Genomic DNA, 23,746 nt, shown 5'->3' with positions numbered 1-23,746 from the left:
ATACCAAACCAGGTAGTAAATCAAGTTATCACACATAATATCCAAAGGAAGGACGCTAAAATAACCAATTTATCTTTCTATCCCATATACCGGCAGATAAGCCTTACCAAACACATCAAACCAGTGAATAAAGCTAGCTTAACAGTTTTAAATATAGATTGCCTCATTCAGCTGATATCCCATGCTCGAAGAACCAATGTACCAATATGGAAATGTGTAAAGGTAAAGGTATTCCCTTGGCAAGGAATTTTGTAAGGTAAAGCACCAAGTCATGTCTGACACTTGGGGTGACGCCCTCCAGCGTTTTCATGGCAGACTCAATACAGGGTGGTTTGCCATTCCCTTCCCTAGTCATTACCGTTTTACCCCCCAGCAAGCTGGGTACTCATTTTACCGACCTCAGAAGGGTGGAAGGCTGAGTCAACCTTGAGCCGGCTGCTGGGATCGAACTCCCAACCTCATGGACATCGCTTCAGACAGCATTTCTGCTGCCTTACCACTCTGCGCCACAAGAGGCTCCTAGTATGGAAATGTATACATTTCAGAAAATATGAGAACTTGGATATCTTCAAGGATGACTATGGATGAAAGTAGTATACGAAAAACTCACCAAGCTCAGAAAGTGCTTTGAGTTTTAACATCTAGCATGATAATGAAGCTACTCTAAGTAAGAGCCTCTGGCATACTGGTATAGCTGCTCATTCCTACCCCTCCACTTTTGGGGGCGATGAAGCACCCTCCTATGATTGAGATGTGCTACTTTCATGTCATACACTAAGTTTGCCTTTTCAGCAGAAGGAGGCAGTAGCAGGGGAAGGGAGGTGAGCTGTAAAACAAGGCACCCTACAGTTAAGAAAGCACCTGATCACAAGGTGCCCTTTTTGTTAACTCAGGCAGGTCACCCTGATGAGGAAACTGTAGAAAATAAGCAGCTCTGGATTGGTGGGAAAATGTGTTCTGTATACAGGATATCTCAGCTTCAATCCATGACATCCCCAGTTAAAAGGCCTCAGATAGCTGGTATTGGGTAAATAAACTGCTCTCCTTGAGTTGCTGAAGACCAACTGCCAGTCACAGAAGACTATACTGAGCAAAATGAGACAATGGTCTGTCTCAGTGCTAGTGGCCCCATGAGCAACTAGGCCCTGTTTGCAGTCGTGTGTGTGTGGGGGGGGGATTTAATGTGAGGAAGTGGTGATGAAGTTGCCAGTCATTTAATACTCGAATGGGTGTGGAGGCTTCAGTGCCTGTATGCACCGCCCCAAGCCCGGCTGCCTTCCCTGGTGGCCAATCAGGCTCAGCAAGGGGCAGGACCTGGACCAGCCGACTGCACAGAGGAGGTTTTCCCTCAGGTTCACCTGGCCTCTATAAAATTGGACCCTGCAATGCTGCTAGGTCCCAATTGCCTCGTGGTTTACATAATCTGATTTTGGTTTACTGCATCCGATTGATTTGATATATTGCATTTACAGAACCGCCCTGCGTGGCACAACCGTCTCAGGGTGCTGCAAAACAATTTTAAACCAACAAACAATAAACTTAATTCAAATTACTTGAAACGTTTCACAAGACAGCAGTCAACATCCTTCCATTCCCAGGTTCAATCCATCTGGGTATTCCGGGATGTTCCAAGGGAGGGAAGGCTTCTGGTGGTCTTCATAACCTAGGCTCAAACAAATGCCTGGCAGAATTCAGTGACCTCCAAGTGGTCCAGTGTCTCCTCTGGAAACTCATTAGACCAAGTGGGGCCAGGGCCTTTTCGAGGCCAGATGAGCTAACTTGAGCAGATGAGGCCAGGGATCACTAACTTGTTAGAACCAGTGGAGCATAATGCTCTTTGGGAGGAGTATTCAGAACGGTGGCCCTTCAGATATGCCAGGACCAAACTGCAAAACACCTTGAACCTAATTCCAGTACTCCACTGAAAGCCAATACAGCTGCCAGAGCACAGGGTGTTCTACTGAGGACACTGCGTTTTGGACCAGCTGTAATTTCGGGAATAGGGACAAAGTAAGAAGAAGAGCTGGTTTTTATTCCCTGCTTTTCACTACTTGAAGGAGTTAAGCAGCTTGCAATCTCCTACCCTTCCTCTCTCTACAAGAGGCACCTTGTGAGGCAGGTGGGGCTGAGAGAGTCCTGAGTGAAACAGACTGGCTGAGGTCACCCAGCTGGCTTCATGTGGAGGAGTAGGGAATTAAATCCAGTTCTCCAGAATAAAATCTACCACTCTTAACTACTGTACTGCATTGGCACTCTCTCTGAGAGAGAGTTCAGAGTATTCAGGGGCATTCTAAATAGTAAATTAAAGGGGGACAGCAATATGCTGATAGATATTTATTTCCCGTGAGTATGGTTGCACTTGGAGAAAGCTAATTAAATGTATGGTTCAGCCTGCAGAGGTAATGCCAGGTCTGAAGTGGAACACTGTGAGACTTGCAGCAAAAAGTAATTCAAAGTGGTAATTCAGCTGACACAAGTTTGTAACTGCAGAAGGAAATAATGGCCCTTATACAGTCTTGTATAAATGTGCAGAGTCAGTGTTTTGTCCTTTTACGAATACTTACCAGAATGCCTCCATTCTGTAGTGTTATCCAGCCAGGGTAGGAAAAATTTACCTAAACCAAGAAGTTTAATGAAATCTGTATGCTCCAAGAAACCCCTGAAAATGCTCTACTAAAACATCAGGCAACTGAAAACCTTTGGTGTTGGGTCTGAGACTGCTTGGCCATCAGAATGAACATTTTTCCTTATAGAGCTTCTTTCAGTGATTTACAGTATCTTCTGTATGCATTGAATCTGACAGCAGCAGCATCTCAAAATTGCGTACCTTATAGAGCAGTGGTCTGCAACCTTTTTCCGGTTGCAGACTGCTGCCAAGGGGTGGGGGGAGAGAGTGACCTGGGGCCCGCGCATGCGCACTTGCACTCTTGACGGGGGGGCACAAGCAGGCTCTGTGCATGCACACATGCGCGAAACTGCCGTGCATGTGCATTTGGGCCGCCGGCGTGCCAGCGGCCACACTTCCCTCTCCCCCCCCTCATGCAGCAAGAAGCTCGCCGGGCTGCAAGCTAATTGGCCGCTTTGGGGGGGTGGGGAGAGGGAGCCGCGACCCACTGCCAAGGCTCTAGCGGCCCGGCACCAGGCCACAGACCGGGGGTTGTGGACCGCGGTTGTAGAGTTTAAAAAAGGAAAAAACAGGCTTAAACAGGATTCATTTCATGTTAATATAGAGGTTTGGCTCTGAAAAGTGATCCATTAAATTTTGCAGAAGTTTAAGGAGCAGAACCCAAGGACTGAAGAAAGTATCTTCAACCCCCTTTTATCTGGAAAGACCACAGAGAAAGCAGGAAAGAGTAATTAAAGTTCAATGGAGATTCAGTTCTGCAACCCCAAATATCAAAAGTCTGGGGCGGGGGGAAAGAAATGTTTCCACATGTGGCAACATAAAAATAAAACAATAGCAGCATTAAAAACAACACAAAAAAGGCTGGAATGTGCTGATGCCTTCATTCCACAGGAATTCAAATTGTCAGGGCTTTGCATGTAATGTAAGGCTAGATGGGGCTGGCTCATAGTTGCCAAACTATTGACTTAAGAACTTAACCAAGAACTATAGGCAAGGAACCGTGGCACCTCTATAGACAGGCCGTGTTCCTTGAGGATATCCACTACTATTTCATTTGGCAGAACAGTGTCTGCTGGCTAGCATCCTCCAATTACCTCACTATGATTCTCAAGGCATACAATCCCTCAGAATTCCACAACGGAGTTAGTTCCAACAGAATATGCTGCCGTAAGAGAGATTAGAATACGTGCAAATATATTAAATTCCGAAAGGCTTGCATGGCTGTACTCTTTTCGTACAGATTTGGTATTGCATCATTTGAGAAGAGACATTACAGTGGGAACTGCTAGTTTGGCATATTTTCCTACTTTATTTTCCTTTTCATATTTATTCCCGTCAGCCTCTAGAAATAGCTGCTCTGTTTTAGAGAACAATCCTAAGCAGGTCTACTGAGAATCCTATCCACAACTGTTCCTGGCATACTCCCAGGAAGAGCAGACTCTCTATATAATTGCATATACATTTTGGTGTATAACATCAGTTTTCTAATACAAATGCTCTTGGAAGGGCAGATGGCATGCAGGAAGTAGTTTTGCTAAAAGCAAAGGTGAAAAATATGGGCTCCAGTAACCTTAAAACAAGAAAATATTTAAGCTTTGGCATCCTCCTCCAATCCCCCTGGTTGATAAAACTCAAAGGCTCTGGGAACGGACCGTTTAAGACAGGGGTAGTCAAACTGCGGCCCTCCAGATGTCCATGGACTACAATTCCCATGAACCCCTGCCAGCATTTGCTCATGGGAATTGTAGTCCATAGACACCTGGGAATTGTAGTCATGGGAATTGTAGTCCATGAGCCCTGCCAGCATGGGCTCATGGGAATTGTAGTCCATGGACATCTGGAGGGCCGCAGTTTGACTACCCCTGCTTTAAGAGATTACTATTATTGTTATTACTGTTAGATTTTTTCCCCGCCACTCCCTGGATGGCTCGTCGTGGGTTACAGTGTCTTATAAAACCCCCATTAAAACACCCATTAAAAGACATCAAAAAAGACCCAACATGGCAGAAAACCCACTCCCAACCCCCACTACTAGAGGGGAGAAGAAGGAGGTCTAACGATGTACTTGCCCAAGACAAAGCTATACATTCTCTATCAGAAAATCATATATGGATTAATTTTTGCTTTCCAGCTTTCAAAGGTTTGCCACAATACAACTGATTTGCCAAAGAGACCCAACTACGTTTCATATATTAAATGCTGTGCTTAAAATCACTGGAAAAAACACTTATGAGCTGAATCCAATTATTATGAACAAAATACATTTATAAACCAGACCTCTTTTGCAGCCCTCCTGAAAAACTGCACCTGACAACCAAAACATCCTTGGAATTAGACAAAGATGCTGTATCGGGAAGAGTGAAACCAGCAGAAATATGTTCCCATGTGCGATCTCAGACAGTAGTCAATTTCCCAATTTTTATTTATTCATGACTTGGAAATTGAAGACTGGAACAAGAAATTTATACCAATTCTTGTTTTTCTGACAGTAACATCCCAGAAAGGACTATTTATCTTCTGTAACTGTGTACAAAGTTTAAAGAGAGTCAGTTTGGTGTAATGGTTAGGAGTGCGGACTTCTAATCTGGCATGCCAGGTTCGATTCTGTGCTCCCCCACATGCAACCAGCTGGGTGATCTTGGGCTCGCCACAGCACTGATAAAACTGTTCTGACCAGGCAGTGATATCAGGGCTCTCTCAGCCTCACCCACCCCACAGGGTGTCTGTGGTGGGGAGAGGAATGGGAAGGCGACTGTAAGCCGCTTTGAGCCTCCTTCGGGTAGGGAAAAGCGGCATATAAGAACCAACTCTTCTTCTTCTTCTTAATCCATTTAAATTAGGATTCTCAGGGAATTTCCCTCAGTTTAAAATTTTCTGAAACACAAAAGGCATTCTAGTTCTCACAACTTATGCTACATTTAATATGCAGGTCAGTTTCTACAGAAGGCTATGCTGTCCCCTGTCCATTCAAAATACAAATATATATACACATATATATATATCTATCTGCAATCTGAATAGACAAATTGAGTAATTTTGTGCAAGAGCACTTTGGCCAAGAGTTATAATAGTACCTTCTGCACACAGATAGTTATGGTCATCCCCCCCACCCCAAATTCTCCACAGCACAGAAACTCTGTTCATTAAGAGAGCTTTACTTACAGCGCACGCGACTTGCAGCTGTTGTTGCTGTTGCTGCTGTCCCTGCTCTTGTGATGTGGGTTGCTGCTGTGGCTGCTGTTGCGGGTCCCATATATGCACCGTCTGAGCTGTGTTCTGGTATGTCCCTGCTACAGCTTGCACTGCCACCGGGATATGGATGTTGCCGTTCATAAACTGTGCTGGGAAAAGGGAATTAGCAAGGGTTTGCACCACTTCCTCATGAGAGTTTTTCACTACTGATGTGCCTCCCACCATCTTATCCTTGTCGTCTTCCAGCTTCACGGTGGCCAGAGCCGTTGGGGAGCCACTGACATGGACGGCGTTGTAGGCCTCTTGGGGGATGGCAATATGGGTTATGTTCTGTTGCTGTAGGTCGCCACGGGGTTGTGCAGAGTAAACAGGGATGGTCCAAGTCTCTCCGGTAGGGCTTGTTATGGTCCCAGTGGCACTGTACAGGTGGGCGCTATCCACCGTTAACAAGTCCGGCCTTAAGGATACGTAACTCTGTTGCTGGCCCTGGGGGATAGCCAGGACTGTGGCGACTGGCTGCCCTGAAATAGCGTACGAGACAGTAATAGGCATATCCACTTTGCGCTTCTTCACTGGCTGGAGGACGCTGGCGGTGCTGATCCTTCGCTCGCCTTCCCGTGGTGAGCCCTGCTGAGACGGCGGAGGGGAAAGCGCCCCGACTGTCTGGATCTGGATCTGCTGGCCTCCAGCAATCGCCTGCCCTGCTACAAGCTGTGCCTGGATCTGCTGGTGCTGTATGTGTTCCTCTTGTATTTCTGCACCCTGGATTTGCTGGGCAGTCTGCACGTGCTGCACCTGGATCTGAGCCGCCTGCAGTTGAGAAGGGCTGGGGCTCTGAAGCGCTTGACCCTGTATTGTCTGGGGAGCCTGCTGCTGCGCCTGGCCTTGGATCTGCACCTGGACCTGTATGGGCTGCTCCGAAGCTTGGTGAACAGTGAGCTGGGGAGAAAGCTGTTGGGTGGAGACTTGCTGAGGGGACTGCTGCACCTGAACTTGCACCTGCAAGAAAAAGGGCTCAAGAATTAGTCTCCCTGAATGTAAACACTTCTGCACCAATGCCACTGATTAGGCCAAGGAATTAATATATGTGAGAACCTCCCAGAGAAACATGTGCTCTGGGCCAAGCAATCAACTGTAGGGACACAGAAGCAATACTGATTTGCTACAGACTTCTTTACCAAAGATTCGTGTATGGGGAGAGGGCAACACTTACCGCATCTGTCCCAAGAAACTGACAAATTATAGCCAATATCTTAATTGGGTTAAAGTGAAGAGACTCTGTACCACCTCATGTAAACATATGACAGGACAAAAGGTTTTAGAGAAAGCACCACATAGATGTCAGTTATAAAGTTAACGAAATGCAGTAGCTTCTGACTTATTCCTGAATGATTTCCTATGTGGTGCCTATGTTTTTAAAATGCTTAGAAATGGTAACAAAGCTATCAAGTATAGCTGATATGGAAACCAATGAAATTAACACAGCAATAATCTATACAAACATCAATAATGCAGATGCCTGAACAAGTTGTACTTTGTAGCCATAAATGGAATGCAGGACGAAACAGAAAAGTTGACAGATCAACCCCCTTTGCTATTATTAAGTACGGGGAGCGATGATTTAGGGCTGGCTCACATAAATTTTGTTACCAAAACATCAAGGACACTTGCAGGTATGAATGAGCAAAAAACAAAACAAAACCCTAATGGATCGTCATCAACACCATAAACACAACGGCTTTTCAAGAGAGTCCACATATTCAGTTACAAGTCGACGACGTTAAGTGACTACATAAGAAACAAAAGGTATGCATGTGAACGAAATAGATGCTAGTAGGTCGTCTACAGAAACTGCATAGGTGAGTTTTCCAATGCAAACAATTTCTCAGTGCTGTGTTTTCTTAGGTGCCAATGATTTATTGTACTTTGCATTAAGAAAGCCTGCTTCCTGTGCTCTGGACAAAGCTCTGTATTGTTCAATTGCCTTGGTGCTTTTGACCAGCGAACTTCCTGTGCAAATTTACATACAAGTAAAAGTGAGGAGGCAGAGGTGGTGAAACTGGTTTATTCTAATTCAAGTGCCAACTGCCAACACAGGACTACCAGCAAATATTATATAGGGTTTTTTTTTAAGTTCTCTGCTTTGGTAATTATCTATTGAAAAAGAAGGGAAATATCCTTCTCATTACTCTAGGGATTAACGGAAAGCCCTCAGTGGTGAGAGAAAGAAGATAGTGGGAATCCAACTGATCTGGAGAATTAAGAAATACTGATTAGATTTGGTTCCAAATTTTTTACACTTCACTCCATGTATTCCTCACTATACTTACAGTTTTCTCACACAGCAATATAAGATTGGCAATGTTTGGGTTAACTTTTATCCCTACTGCACTAACTGAGAAACTTTAACTGCTGTTCTATTCCTGCACTGCCAAAGGGAAATCAAGAGTAGATTCTTTTTCTTTGCACCTGGTAACGCTCACTGTACTAACAAGGAATTTTTAAAAATCATGACTTGTTTAGAGTCCACTATACCTCCATACCAAACAAATGAAGTACCCTTCTTATTCATCACAAGTTCCTCATATCATGTTTAAATCAAAAAGATGTTTCTACCTTACTATAATCTTTTGATTTGTATTTCTTAGTCCAACATGGCTGTCAACATGCATTCCTCACAAGAAAGCATTCCTCACAAGAAAGTGTCCCAAAAACCATTAGTACTTTTCAAATCCTGAAAATCTTCAAAGACATGTGAAGACTAAGCAAGATGAAATACAAAGTATGTGGATAACATCTCGATTTTTCAAAAAATCACAACCCCCACAGCTTTTCTCCCTGAATCAGAAGAGAAATATGGATTACATTTGCGTGTGAAAATCCTGTGTCTCCAGGGAAAGAGACTGACCAGTGACCTTTGAGATACCTTCAAGTTGAACAATGATGAAAGAGTTGATACAAAGAGCTGGTCTGCTCCTTCAGAACTTGGTTTCTTCCAAGTTCTCATCATTTTGCACCTATACAAGGGGTTAACAGTATTTTTAATGACAATGCAGCAGATAAACTGACATTCTCTAATAATACTGCATATCTCATATACTAAGTTCACTATTACAAATGTTTGCTCAAAAGTTACAGCAACCTCTAGGGAAGGCACAATTTCAGAAAAACTCTTCAGTGCGGACTTGCAAATAAACATTTATGCTTAGGCACTGTCGCACTTAAATAAAATGTCAAGGGCACCCAAGTCTGCTGAACAGTATTTTTCTAAAGCAAATAAAGCTCTTTGAAGCAGGTTAAATGAAAACATTCTCTCGGCACAGCTTGGAAACAACCAAGCATTTTAATCAAATTCAATTTTATTTTTAAAAAACTGATTTATGGCTGGCTTATTCAAAGTGCATGTACAAGTTTGAGATGTGGAAATGGCATCTCTGCAACAGCCCAGTAACCTGATCCATTTGCTAAAAAGGGAGGTTTATGGAACACAGAACAGGACTTTCTCAGGAGTGGCTTCCAGACTATGGATCTATGACTCAAAGATGCTTGTCACTCCTTCACTCTGAACTTCAGATCTGTTTTAATTCTGGAACACTTTTAACATTTATTCTGGATGTTTAAATCGTTATGAATGGTTTTATTGATTATTTTTGTCACTGTAATTCTTCTTGACTTCTTTTCTTGGCTTTCAGCTTTATATCAGATTAATTTTTTTACTGGCTGGATGTCGCTGCTTTAGGCTGCTGCATGCTCTTACATAAGCCTGAGTTTGCTTTTAAAATGGGGGTTTACAATTTTGTTTGATATATAATCTATCCAAGTATTATTTACAATAGAAAGGCAGGCTATGTATTTTCAAATATACATACAAGTTTCCTTGGGCTATGAAACAGGTCACCTTTATCCTGCTTGCTTCGAAACAATATAGCCACAAAATGTGCATTTGCTTCAAAGTAATAAAATTAAATAAATTAAATAATTCTTCCCTAGGAGAAGCTCACTTGGTAAATAAAGGCTAGTTTAAAGTCCACAGGGCTTGAGAAAATTAAGTATTTAGAATTCAGCATTACAATTTTTATTATGCCTAATTCCTTCTGCTGGGACAGGAGTCTCTCTCTCTCCAGTTACTAAAAGCAACATATTGCAGATACAATAGAATTTACATTAGGCTGGTTGTAAAATGTTGAGACTAATTAACTGAGACCCTGCTATTACACTACATCTTTCTCCTCTCAAGCAAGGAGACAACCTTACAGCATCACCATCTTTGAACTGGGGCAACTGGCTGGAGTAGTTATCTCCCCTGCCCCATACCAGAGAAATATATTCCAATCTATCATTCCAAGTAACATTACAGTCTACTATTAATTACATCATAATCTACCATTATCTATCTATTATTCCAAATAAAATAAAACAAAGAGGTTGCATGGCCCTTCGAAGGGACTGGTGAGCATACAGGTATAATGAATGAATGACCAAAGAATGGTAGATTCTTATCTGGGATGGTCATCCTCTTCCACCAAGTGTGCAGCTTTGGAAGGGATGCACGTGGGGCAGTGAGGGACCTAGCCAGCCAGATCTGCTGCATCAACCCTGGCAATTAATGAGATGACAGATGTCACAACCAGTTTGCCCTCAATCCATAAGGACTAAATGAGGTATGTAGTGAGATAAGGTATGTAGTGAGATAAGAAACCAATATCCCTGTTAAGTCCTAGGGATTCAATTGTTTTGAGTGTTATAATAATTTGAAACTCAGCAATTTCCCTTTCTAATCTGTTCCTGACTTCCTTTGCAATAAACCAGTCACTAAGGACACCCACTGAAGGTCCTTATTAATAACTGGTCTAGCTAATAAAATCTGGCCTATGGAAAGCTGCCAGATGGTAACAGGAGTTCAAGTGCCAACTCTAGCAATGTTCCTGGTACCTTTGTAGCTACTCCACATACACATATGGCTGGGGCCTGTATAGCTGTTTTAGTATTGTGATAAATTGGCTTGCAGGGCAATCTGCTTGCACACCATGAAAGTGAAAGGTGAGCTTGGCAAGGTAGGACACAGTATACAGTTTTAATATATTTTATATAGTATATATTATACTATTATATGTCTGTAACTCATACAGTTATGTTTTGGAAAGTCTTCAAGCCATGAGAAGAAACCTGCCTTTTTTATGGCTGGCACACATTGGCAATGAAACAAATGCCTAGGTCGTCCTGTGACACAATTAAGTGCATGACAATATTCTTTAGGACTGGAACATAAAACATGATGAACACTTAGACACAAATTTGAGAATCTACACTAAATTATATTTATAACTAAGAAAACAGGCATTATTGTCATAAAGACAATGATAGCATTTTTTAAAAGATGGTTAGAGAAGAAGTATGAATAAACTCCGAATTCCACAAAAGGAAAATATGCCTGGTTTAAATACTGAATATTTGGGGAAGGTGGTTTTCAGATTGCATTGTCATTCTTCTGATACTCCTTTCAGTGAGGGGCACTGTATGCTGCTCTTCGCTGGGATCCACTTGCACACTTTTGTATATGGAATGATTTGTTAAATAGGGCTCTGTGAGGTATGAGAAAGAGATGCAGTCTATCCCATTTGTTATAGACAGTCAGAAATCTTTTCATTCAGTGGTCCCCAACCTTTTTATCACCGGGGACCGGTCAACGGTTGACAATTTTACTGAGGCCCGGGGGAGGGGGGTAGTCTTCTGCCGAGGGACGTCACCGCCGATTAAGCCCCTGCTCCACTTGCTTTCCCACTGGTACCGCTAACTTCCCGCCGCCTGCTGGGGGGTGCTGCCAGCAGTAGCTGTGCAGTGCCACACAGAGGGGGAGCCCCAGCCATGGCAGTCGCTAGAGAGCACCAAAGGTGAGCCGGCGGCAGAGTGGCAGGGCAGCCCCCTTGGCAGTGGCCGGAGGATGAGGAAGACCTGCGGCCCGGTACCGACTGATCCCTGGACCGGAGGTTGAGGACCACTGTTTTAGTTAATACAAATGCTTATACACTGTAGGAGCGATCTCAGTAGTGGGGAGACTGAAATAACTGCTCTGAACAATTTCTTATTTGTACTGAATGAAATAGAAAGATAGAGAGCTTTGCTTATGTGATCATGATATTTGTAAATTAATTAAACTCTTTTTACTAGTAAAAAGCACCTTTCTTCTGCCACAGAATCCATACCAATGTACAAAGGACTCCCAGGTGGACTCAACCAGGCACTGAGCAAACTCATAAGGCCTAGCTCCAGGAAGATCAACGTCACCTGTTTTTCAATTGTCTAGCAGGTAATCCATAAACATTAACATCATACAATTTTGGTGGATGACTATGCAATGGATGTTTCAAGTTCTGACTGAAAACCACCCAGAGTTCAAATTTCTGTCCATTAATGCATATGGATATTTTAAAAAATCATCATAAAGCATTATTACCTGAACCTGCTGAGGTTGCTGCACCTGTATTTGCTGTTCTTGTTGGGTTTGCTGCTGGACACTTGTTGTAACAGGACAAGCAAGTTCAAGCAAAGATCCAGCCACCTCTGTGCTATCTGTATATATACAGTTGCCACCCTGCTGGTAGACCATCGTGGTGGTAGCAGCTGTCTGCTGAAACTCCTGTAGGGCTTCAGGACCCTTCGAAGCAAGGGAATCCAGGAACTCCTTCATCCTATGCTGGGGGATTGATCGTGCTTTCACACGGATGTATTCTTCAAAGGAGATGGTGTTCTCCAAGGAATTATTCATATTGCAAGGTCCTCAGGATTCCTTAGAGGAGAAAAACATTATTTTATTAGCCCCTCTGGTAGATATCACTACAAAGATAGCCACTTGCTTACAGATAGATTCAAGTCAATAGTCATGTTGGTCTGAAGTAGCAGAACAAAATTTGAGTCCAGTGGCACCTTTATGACCAACAAAGATTTATTCAAGTCAGGAGCTTTCGTCTGCATGCCGATTTGTGTGAGGAAGTGTGCATGCACATGAAAGCTCACACCTTAAATAATTGGTCTTAAAGAAGCCATTGGACTCAAATTTTGTTGACTTGCTTACAGAGGGATTTTAACACAGCATACACCTTTAAAAATCTAGCTGTACAGTTCTTCAGCTTGTCTTATGCCACTGCTCTATACTCCCAAGTTAACCTGCTATCTAGTAAACTTCCCTAAACTACACAGCATTGTCATTTGCATCATCTTCCAGACTGAACCACAACTCAAGCTCCACTTACAAGTCAAATCAAGTGATCAAATATGCAACTTTATCATCTGATATATGGAATCCTACAGAGAAGCAGCATCAGCCCAGAAAGTCTCAAGATGAGATATTATACAATCTTTCCCAACAAATCATTCTAAAGTAATTCTGCAGTCAAATGGAATGACATTCATCTCTCCTATGTATAAAAGAACACCCCAAAATGTCTACTATATAGTATATTTGAAGAGACTGTGGCTGCATATCGCAATTTGCAACAAGAATTGAAGTCCTTGGGTTCACATGCTCTCTTTTCCTAGCATACAGTGATCTGCACCAGTACCCAACCAAATACTTTAAGAAGCTGCACTTTATTAATTCTGATGGAAATGTTGTAACAAACTGAGATTTACTGAAGGTTTCCTGGCTCGCAATTTTGGGGCTGCCTAAATGGAAGGGGATACACGAGCCTGAGGACTAGTTCTACAAAGAGGAGGGGGGGAGGAAGCCATGATCCTTTCAGACCAAGACTTGCCACACTACAGTAATTCTCAATTCTAAAAACCAATATTGAGCTTTCTAAAACAGTACTTCTGATTCAAAGAAGCCAACCTAGCAGTTAGGAAGAAATTACTGCTTCAATAGAGGGACTGTTTTGAGGACCTTCTGGATAATTGCCTCACTGAGGACAACAACAGAAATTAGAAAGTAAATAGGCTGAGGACACAGAGCACGAGTTCAGTGCCCTGAAGATCACTACTTCCATTTTCACCAAGGAAGAATACATTCTCTTTTGCAGGTACCTTGCCAGCCCCAATCCTTTTACCCCCTTATGGCATACAGTACTGAGCAGACAGGCAAGCTTGCAAAATTGTGTTGACTGCTGAGCTCATGGAATTTTCAATGGCTGCCTCATTCTCAGTGCTTAAAATTCATGACATGAAATGGAGATTGCAATATTAGCCCCCTCCCCCCCAAAAGAGACATCACAATACAGAACGGACAATGCACAATATATGTTCATACACCAAAGGCAGTGGAGTTTAATACTTTCATAATCCCTTGCCACCTACTGGTTCTGAATGAAACCACACACATACAGTATTTGCTGGCGTATAAGACTACTTTCCCCCCCTGAAAAACATGCCTCCAAGTGGGGGGGTCGTCCTATACGCCGGGTGCACTTCAGTTGGGATAGACATAGCTGCCCATAGTGGCCCACAGTACTGTAATATAATGTAACAAACTCTATATTTTGAGTGGAAATGTTGGGGGGTAGTCTTATACACCGGCAAATACGGTAAATATGAAATTACATAGGCTAAAACTGTTTAATCTGAACACAGAATGTTCCTGTATTTAAAAATGAGGAGTAAAACACTGAATACATCCCAGATTAAGAGACTTCTCAGGACTTTATTTTGTTTTAGATAGCAGATGGATAAGTATTCAAAATTATTCATAACCTTAAGTATATCAGGTAATTTGCTCCCACTAATTAATTCACATCATTTATGCAAACTTTAGCTTTTCTGTGTTTAGTGAACACAAGCTTGCAAGTAAAAAGAGCAAGCATAATTTTCCAAGACACGAAATCCTGGCAACCTAATTACTAAAGAATTCATGCGCAAAAAATTAAGCACACATATACGGCATTACAGAAACAAAAATACTACCACCCATACAAGAAGAAATATATTGAGATACGACAAAAGTTAACTCCTGTACAGTAATATATGCTGTGAAAATGCACAGCACCGGAGCCTGACATTTATTTGTTCACAATGCATTTATTCTACAAAACAAGGCTGCACACAGTCATCTCGAAGCAGTCACATTTTGTTCATTATAACAATGAGCTGGAGATCCTTGCGCCTACATGTTCTCTTTCCTCGCGTGCAGCATCAAAGCTAGACCAGGAAGTCCTCAATCTAACTACAACAATTTAATCTGAATTGAGAAGCCTGTGGTGATGCGGTGTGTTGTTAAGAGTCCTCAATTAGTATTTGGGAGACCCGGGTTCAAACTTCCACTCAAGACATGGAAGCTCCCCAGCCAATCTTATTTTCTCAGTATAACGTAACTCATAGGGCTGTTCTTATCAGGATAAAATTGAGGAGAATGATGTAAACTGCTTTTGGTCCTCACTTGGGACCAGGGCTGGGTATAACTGAATTAAAAATAAAATAAATGGGAAAGAAATAAACTGCAATATGTTGAATTGCCTCTCCTTTGAATGTCACATAAAGTTGATGTTAGACTTGAACTCCAGAGAATGCAAGTGGAAGGCAAGACTTAGGAGGAACATTCTCCAACTGCAGGTTATGGCATCTGAATACCCCACAGTGCCTATGTTTTGCTATTGAGGCTGAATTCAGACATTTCAACAAAGCTGCAACTGAATTCCTACTGGACATGAACACATCCAGTTGCTGTTTGTGCATACGCCTCACTCTTTGTACATGGATTCTTTCCCATCTGATCAAGCCATCCGATTTCAGCCATTATAGTGAACCAGAGCTTGACCAGACGAAGAATCTTTGCACCAAAGAAACTCAATAAAATCAGAGTCCAGTAGCACCTTTAAGACCAACAAAGATTTATTCAGGGTGTGAGCTTTCAAGTGCAAGCACTCTTCATCAGACTATGAATTACTTACATGACAGGGAATATATAGCAAGAATCAATTCTGTTACATCAGTAGACTGTGTCACAACCAAATACAGTCCATGATTTAATGAACCCACCAAAGAAACTGTGTTTGCGTCCACTCAGAACTTAATTGCAATTGGCCACAATGTTCGAATGCTGTGAAAGGTTAGAAATTCCAGGAACTATGGAAATCAATTAACAATATCTTAGGCCCAATGTCATTTCTTTTTTCTTTACTACGTCAAGCAGGGTTTTTGGGTCCCATTTGTAAATCACCTGGAACAATGGGTTTGCTGCCACCTTGTGATTACTGCTGGACTACTCCCAGAAATTTCTGCAATTTCCACCTCCATGGTTATGATAACAGAGGCTTCTGGGTACAAAAGAATTACATTACTTAGGTACACTTCAACTTTGAACCATTATTCTTTAATCTGTAATTGCTTACATCCTGGAGGAGAGATAAAGATGAATAATCAAAAACCACCCTGACTTGAATTTAAGAACCAGCGTACCGGCAAAGGAAAATAAAAATTGGTGAGGGACTCATAACTTAGTAAACACAAAAATACACAGTCAACTTTTGGATCAGCCACCTTTGGCGCTAGGAGTCACTTTAAATCAATATCAAGCAAAACTCTTAATTACCAGTTCCTCCTGGGATAAAATGTCCTGGACTGAGATAATTTCAAACGTAGCAATATGTTCAGTGAAGGAGATGTTGTTAATTTTTTAAAATCATCCTGCAGTATCCCAGGAGAGCAATTTAATATGAAAGTTTTCCTGTTGCAAAAGTACTCAATTGGTTGGTTGGTCTTGTCTTTCTATTCAGAAAGGTTGTTTGGAGGAACCAGGTAGTGTCAGGCTACTGGCAGCTGCTTGTTCTGCTCATGACTTTTTGTTTTATCCAACTTGTATTAGTCCCTTTTGATACTTTGGATTCATGGTCACTGTGCCCCCATTATTACAATGGATCCTATAGTTATATGCAGCAGTAAATGCCAGCATGGCATGTAACTATGAGATCTATTCAAAGCAGACAAGCAGAAAAGTCAGAAGTTACCAAGGGTGGTACGGAATCAGGCAGGAGATAGCAGCAGTTGAAGGACTGGCTCTCTTCATTCAAACCTATATGCCAGTTAATACGCCTCAGATCTGTTTCTCTTTACCATCTTTCCACCCAGGAAGATACATTCCCCATTTCCACACCACAGCCCTCATCTTTTCCACTCACCTTGTGGCATCTGCCACCAAGAAGATTAGGACGATTCCACTTTGCAGGTGTTTATGATACAATATAAGACTGGTCTGAGCTGAGATCTGGTATCAATGGATACGGTGTTTTGTTTGCTTTAATACATATGTATTGGCTATTATTTTAAAGTTATCATTAACCACCTTTCACTCAAGATAGGGGAAAGGCAGTAGATGAACATTTCCCCCCCTAAATAAAAATGGCACTGCTCTATATAATGCACAAATGAGCATATAAAGCTGGCTTACAGCGAATCAAACCATTGGTCCATCAAGGTCAGTACTATCTATTCAGACTGGTAACAGTTCACAAGAGTCTCAGGCAGAGGTCTTTCACATTACCTAATACCTGCATGGTCCTTTCAATGTAGAGATGCCAAGGACTGACCTTGGAATGTTCTGCATGAAAAGCAGATGGTGTATCACTGAGTCACAGCTCCCCCCCCCCACAACACAAAACACTCCAGCAGAATTATGCAATTACATTTCATGCATATGAAGCCCAAAGGCTATGGGAATTGTTGCAGACAGGCAATGCCTGTATGCTGCCAGATGCATATGGACCCCAAGGACGAGGGAATTATGCCAGGCTATATCTTCAAAACACAAAATGTCATTGTATACAATCATTTACAGTTGCTTACTCAAAGACCGGTGTATGAGACAAAGAAATATGGAAAGTGGGTCTAAGTGAGAAAATGAATATTAATAGTTAAAAAGTAAAACTTGATATATTTAAGAAAAAAAAATAAAGTTAAAGCTCTCTTCTTTCATTAGTTTGAGTTTTCAAACTGAAATGTTCAACACAAAAAAAGGATTATTACTTTTCCAATGAAGTTTCCAGTTGGCAGAAATGTTCTGGCTAGCTCACTGTGCACAGCAGAAAAAATGATGCTATATCCCTTTGCTACTGACCCAGTAAACACAATTTCCCAAGAGCAGTGGAGATTAAATCTAACATCTTTGACACACCAAAAGCTAAAGAGATGCATTTGGCACTCGCTTAAAAAAACAAACAAAACAAAAGCAACCAATCATTGTCAAAGAAACAACTTCTACAAACCAATATTTGAATTACAATTTGCTTAGTCATTCCATAAAATATGGTGCTATGATAAGAAATGGAAAGCTCAAAAATCAACAGAGGCTGCTAAAAAATTTAACTCAATCTGATAGAGTATTACTAAATATGGGAAGTTCAATGATCACTGAGACCATTACGAGTATGGTTCCAGATATTTTTAATCTCTGTGAGTATCAAAGATGGCTGGAGAAATGTGGATTATCTCATCATGGTAGGTACCTTGTATGAAAATAGTTATATATTAAAACATTTCTCTCAACTCTCCTTATGGTCCAATAGAAGATCAAAAATTTACACCAAACTAGTGGACTTAAAATAATTGTTGAATTAGAAGTAGTAAGAAGTGCTATTTAGAGGTAGGGATTCTTGGCCTTTCATCCAGTGCTTTTTAGCAACTATGCTAAATTAACAAACAAGCATAAATTGTAATCTGCAGGCAAGTAGAACTGATATGGCAAAATTGAAATATACAGATTTATATACAAACAAAACGCACACTGTTTGATCACACTTTAGGATCATTAATAAAAATACAGGCATGCCCACAGCAATATCTCAATTGCCAGCCACTATTCTAGTTCTATAAAAGAATTAGTCCACCTACTTTCAATGTGATAAATAAATATGGACTGCTTTGCTGGTTGGTCTCATGTTTTTACAGGGCAGGGTTGACACAAAAAAAAAACTGGGGGTGATGGATGAGCATCCAGACAGATGCTTTAGGGAAGTAAGACTGAATCTAGTCCACACACCTGCTATCTGCACCTCCAAATCAATATAAATCAGCTAGCAACTACTTGTATTGATTCTGAAGGATCACATATCAGACAGACCAATACTTTAGTCTTGACTGACAGAAATTACCTAAAGAGTTGCCATCTCCTTCCACTGGAATCTTGACACTCGTCTATAGGAATACCCTTCAAGCAATAGTTTAGAACTTTTCACTGCAGGGTGCTACATCATGCCCCTATATCTGTGATGCTGTTACTAATTCGAATAACAAAGTAGCTGTTCTTTGTGTCAGTCAAAGAAGCAGAAAAACCGGACCATTCAGACAAGGAATCCTTACATAGGGAATTCCCAGAGGTACAGAAAAATATGACTTTGCAAACCAAAAAGAACATAAATGGACTGATGAGAACATAAAATACTAGGGGAGGGGGGCTCAGACTACTGAGACCTGTTGAGCATCAATTAAGTGGGGAGAAGTGATGAGGACTATAATCTCTGAAAAGTACTAGAATTGAGGGGGCGATTTCTAAATTGCTTCCCTTGTTTGTCACTGCCATTCTGCTTGTCTCAACTGACAATATTATATTATGCGACTTGCAAACCGCTCTGATGTTCCCTTTTTAAATTACTGCTTGAGTGCTGATGTTCACTTTAACTTCCTCACCCCTCTCTATGCAATGCTAAATGATCTGTTACTGAAAAAGGAGCTGGCTCTTTCATCCCACAATGTGCCTTTGCTGCTATCATTGCTTCACCAGAAAAGGGAAAATCAGACAACACATTTACCTGTTCACCAAATACTTATACTGGTTAAGGGAGAAACGACTGATGTAACCATATGCACATTTCTTAAGTTCAGAATCTTAAAACAGTGGCAGTTCTTCAGAGGTTTATATAGTCCCAAAACAACCCATGAAAAGGTTATTTTACTACTTCTGTATCTCCTATAATAGGAGCAATCTCTTCCTATTTTATTTTTGACCACCACCAGTGGAGGGGGTATTCTAAAGTCTAGTGTCATAGCAAGGATAACATCCATTAATTGTTTACTGCTACAGACAATATCCAACAAAAGTTAAGTGTGAATATTTCTTTTGTTACTGATGCCCATAATCATTCAATATATCAATGCAAGCAGCTATATTAACATGCATACACTTATACCATAGCATCATATGCTTTCCAAGACTTTACATCCAATAAAATTGTGAACATTTTCCTTGCTAAAGTAATTTCTTCCCCTTATCTGCAAATAAATTAGAAAAAAACCAGAATAAACTGATTAGCAAACATTTCAGAGAAGTTAAACATTAAAATTTTGTAGCCTGTGGACAATCTAGAATCTCCATTCAGAATTGTACTCATATTTCTCATTATGTCTTGAATTCTCAGATTTATAGTCTGAAGAAAACAGAAGAAAGCTTCCCACCAACTATTTTATACACACACACGTTTATATACACATGTTTAATGCAGCCACATCCCTTTGAAAGTTCTATGAAATATTCACTACAAAAAAACTTCCCCTATATAACTGTGCTGAAATTGAACTTTTTATGAGCTACATTTCAGTTTTTTAAAAAGAGTTCACAAGTGCTAGTGCCTGTGGAACTTAGAACAAGGTAGCAATCTAAAACTGACAGAGCATGGGCTCTGCTGTCATCTACTAATACAATTGTGCTAGTGACCCGTCCAAGGCAGACAACATTTCTATCTAAAAAAGGGTCTTCCTGCCCCACAAGCCTGATGAAACAGGCACAATGTTTCCCGGCAGTAGTGTATAACCCCTTACAAATATGCCCACTTCTCCCAAGGGACTAATGGCTTAGAAGGGGCCCATAGAAAACATACAGAAAAGCTCAAAGGAGGCGCTCAGCAGATCGGCCCACAGACCTGAACCTCTGGCAAAGGCTTTAGCATGTCATGACATCCAGTTCTATGACATGATGAAAACCCCTCATACAGCTGTTAGAAGGTAACTAACATAACGTCTTCCCTAAAAAGGGGAGGATGGGCAAAATGCAAACTGGATTACAGGCGAATAACAAAAAAAAAAAGTTATTTATTCGTGAGAAATAATCCACACAGCCTACCTGGCCTATTTCAGCACAATACAGCTAATTCAACGCAGAACGTCTGGCTAATTAAAGCCACTTGACAAATAATGAACACTATTGGCTCCTAGAACAAGGAAAGCCCGCAAAGCGAAGGCCCCGCCTAGTCTTCGGTATTACAGCCTCCTGGCCAAGGTGGGGACGAACATCCTTCTCGCCCAGAGCTACCCTGAACGGCCGAGGAGCGCGGAGAGTGGCCGCAGCCGGCGCAGCTCACCCCGCCTCCCTGGGGACTCTGCAGCATCAGGGCCCGCTGGCCTCATCCTGGAACCTCGCCGGCTGCTGCTGCTGCTGAGGCTGCTCTCGAGTCGGCGCCTTCCAGCGAACGCGCACGCGCGCTGGCGACGATGTTAGAACGAGGCGCGGGCTCGCACCGCTTCTAGGTCTCCTCGCGCGGCAAAGGCGGCGGGAACGCGCCCCGCCTAGAATCCTCGGGGTGGGCAAGGCGGGGCCGAGCACAGCGAACGGCGCAGGCCGCAGGCGTGCACGCCGAATTAGGAGGAGGGGGGCGGCGGGAGTCTCGTTTCAGCAATTGCCCATCGCGCGCACGCGCGCACCCCCTCCCGACAAGAGCAGCGGCCGGGCTGGCGGGAGCGCGCCTCCGCCCCGCTACCCCTCCCCCTCCGCTGCTTCTCCTCTCTCTTCCCCCACCCCCGTCTGAAACCGCTCCTCCCTCTGGGGTGTCGCAGCCCCCCCCCCGGTTGTCTACAAACGCCGCTTTAAGCGTCCGCGGATTAGCTCGGCGCCGCCTCACCCCGGCCCGTCTGCCGCCTCGCGCCGTCGCCACCTCAGGCCCCGCGTCTTTTTTCCCCTCACAGCTCCCTGGGCGCCATCTTACATTCAACCCGTCGCGACCAATCAGTGCCCGAGCCCGGGCTCGCGACAGCACCTCCTCTAAGCCGCGCGAGAGCCGCGCCGCCGGCCACGCCCCGCGCCTTAAAGCGGACCCGCGCCCGAAGAGGGGAGGGGGGACCGGCGGCGAAGGAGCGGCTGTGAGGGAGAAAGGAGAGGCGGCTCCAGCTGTTGGACTCTCCATCCTCAGGGGGGAAGGCGGCAGCTATCTCTGCACGCCTGTCACCGACTGCCCGACACTTGACATCACGTCCTCCTGGGCTCAAGCATTGTCTCCTTCCCAAATTCGAGATAGGGGACTCTCCTGCACCTGAACCACTCCTCCCTAGAGTATGGAGTTATAACCTCCGACTTATACTGATACTATGGGGGCCAGAAAGAAGAGTGGCATCAAATATCCTATTAATATCTCTCATGAAATGAATTTTGTGCAGCTTCTTGAAGCCACCTAAAATCTCAGAGGGAGGCAGAAAACACAGCTCTGTGATTCAGGCATTCCAAAACAGGACAAAGTGCGCTCTGATTCTCTAGGTACCAGAAAAGTTACCACAGGATTTTTAAAATGGGTTTAATCCGAGGTCAACCGTCGCAGTCCCATGCAGAGTTACGCCAGACTAAACTCACTAAAATGGTTGGGATTGCTTTGTATATCTCAGCTCTAATTAAAACAAACAAGATTGGTCACTTCAAAACATCTCAGAACACGGTAGGCTGACTGATAAATGTGTTTTATTGCCAATGCACATTATCATCTGATATTATGATCATAGAATCATAGAGTTGGAAGGGGCCATACAGGCCATCTAGTCCAACCCCCTGCTCAATGCAGGATCAGCCCAAAGCATCCTAAAGCAGATGATAATCGTCTCTCTTTAGTAGGATTGCATCATATTTACAGAAGTTAATCTGAAATCGACTATGTGTAGCCAAGGACATTATGGAGTTTCATAGGAGAAAAAGGGTCTCCCATCTTCTTCACTGACCAGTTCTACAGGGCAAAGAACAGAATTATAATACAGTCTGTCCAAGGTGGTCTTTATTTCTTGGAGAGTATCAATCTTTGGTAGCACAAAACATTATTGTACTGTAACGAACAACTCAGATTCTTAATCCTAGATCGGAGATAATACAATAGCTACCTAATCGTATGTATTAGGGGATCCACCAACAGTGATGGTTTCCCAATGTCACATGGTGTGATACACAATTTTTACATCTCCTTTCCTGAATAGATCTACCACTGTTATGCATCACATTTAGCGCAGATCTAGAATACTGTAACATAAGAGAAGCTTAACACCCACACACCGTCTCTATGAGTAGCAGACTGCATGCACCATTAAGATTTGCAGTGCAAGTGTTGCACAAAGCAATCTCCAGTTTCTGTTCAGATGCATTTCAGGCTTAGAGTGTAGGAAAGTGCAATTTTAGAAGCCCATCCTCCACCTAAACAGAGAAGGATCTAATTGGAGGTTAGTGGCTCACAATGAGCAATTTCCCAATATGAAACCTTATACGTGAAGAGTTATGGTAACAGTAATAGAAAACATTTCAAGGAAACAAAGACAAGAGGGAGCCACTGCAGAAGTTCAAAGATGAACAACACTGCTAACAGGAATTAAAAGCTGTGCAGCCATAGTCATGGAAGAAGGTGCATTCAGAAGCTGCAGAAATATGCCTTGGTGGGGTAATGCCCTCATATATTCTCTTGGGACAGCCACATATATGATGAAGCTTAGAACAGGAATACTGATTCTCCTAGGCATCACACAAGGCTTTCAAAGCTGCTAGATACTTCACACAATGTTTGAAGGTAACAGCTGCCAACACCACTGCAGAATTAGGACTCTTCAGTAGTACTTAAGTGTCAAAGCAAGTTAACAGTTATGAAACACAAAGCTCCATCTTACTGCCCATTGTAGGGGAAACAAGCTTTCCTAGGCTTTAAGTAAAATTCCATGAAGAAATTTAAAAGGAATATTTCTTAACAGTACAAGCAGTTTCCTTAATTGTGTTCAGGT

The 23,746-nt window shown here is 42.5% G+C and overlaps 1 protein-coding gene across 6 annotated transcripts in view; it reads right to left on the bottom strand.

Moving 5' to 3' along the window:
- Positions 1 to 23,746, bottom strand: part of QRICH1 (glutamine rich 1) — a 37,533-nt gene that overhangs the window by 11,949 nt on the left and 1,838 nt on the right. For 2 of the 6 annotated variants that reach the window (XM_077324921.1, XM_077324923.1), the window contains exons 2-3: positions 12,273 to 12,605; positions 5,789 to 6,817 (exon numbers count right to left, since the gene is read on the bottom strand). In XM_077324921.1, coding sequence (XP_077181036.1) covers positions 5,789 to 6,817; positions 12,273 to 12,584 — 1,341 coding nt within the window. In that variant the 5' untranslated portion in view covers positions 12,585 to 12,605. Of the gene's footprint in view, positions 1 to 5,788; positions 6,818 to 12,272; positions 12,606 to 15,962; positions 16,033 to 20,852; positions 21,056 to 21,090; positions 21,247 to 21,627; positions 21,756 to 23,746 lie in introns of those variants that run through there. The other 4 variants (XM_077324920.1, XM_077324924.1, XM_077324922.1 and 1 more) reach the window with 4 other exon arrangements.

The sequence above is a fragment of the Paroedura picta genome, chromosome 3, assembly GCF_049243985.1.
Source record: "Paroedura picta isolate Pp20150507F chromosome 3, Ppicta_v3.0, whole genome shotgun sequence".
NCBI lineage: Eukaryota > Metazoa > Chordata > Lepidosauria > Squamata > Gekkonidae > Paroedura > Paroedura picta.
The sequence above is the reverse complement of the archived record's forward strand: the minus strand, read 5'-3'. Positions and strand labels throughout refer to the sequence as shown.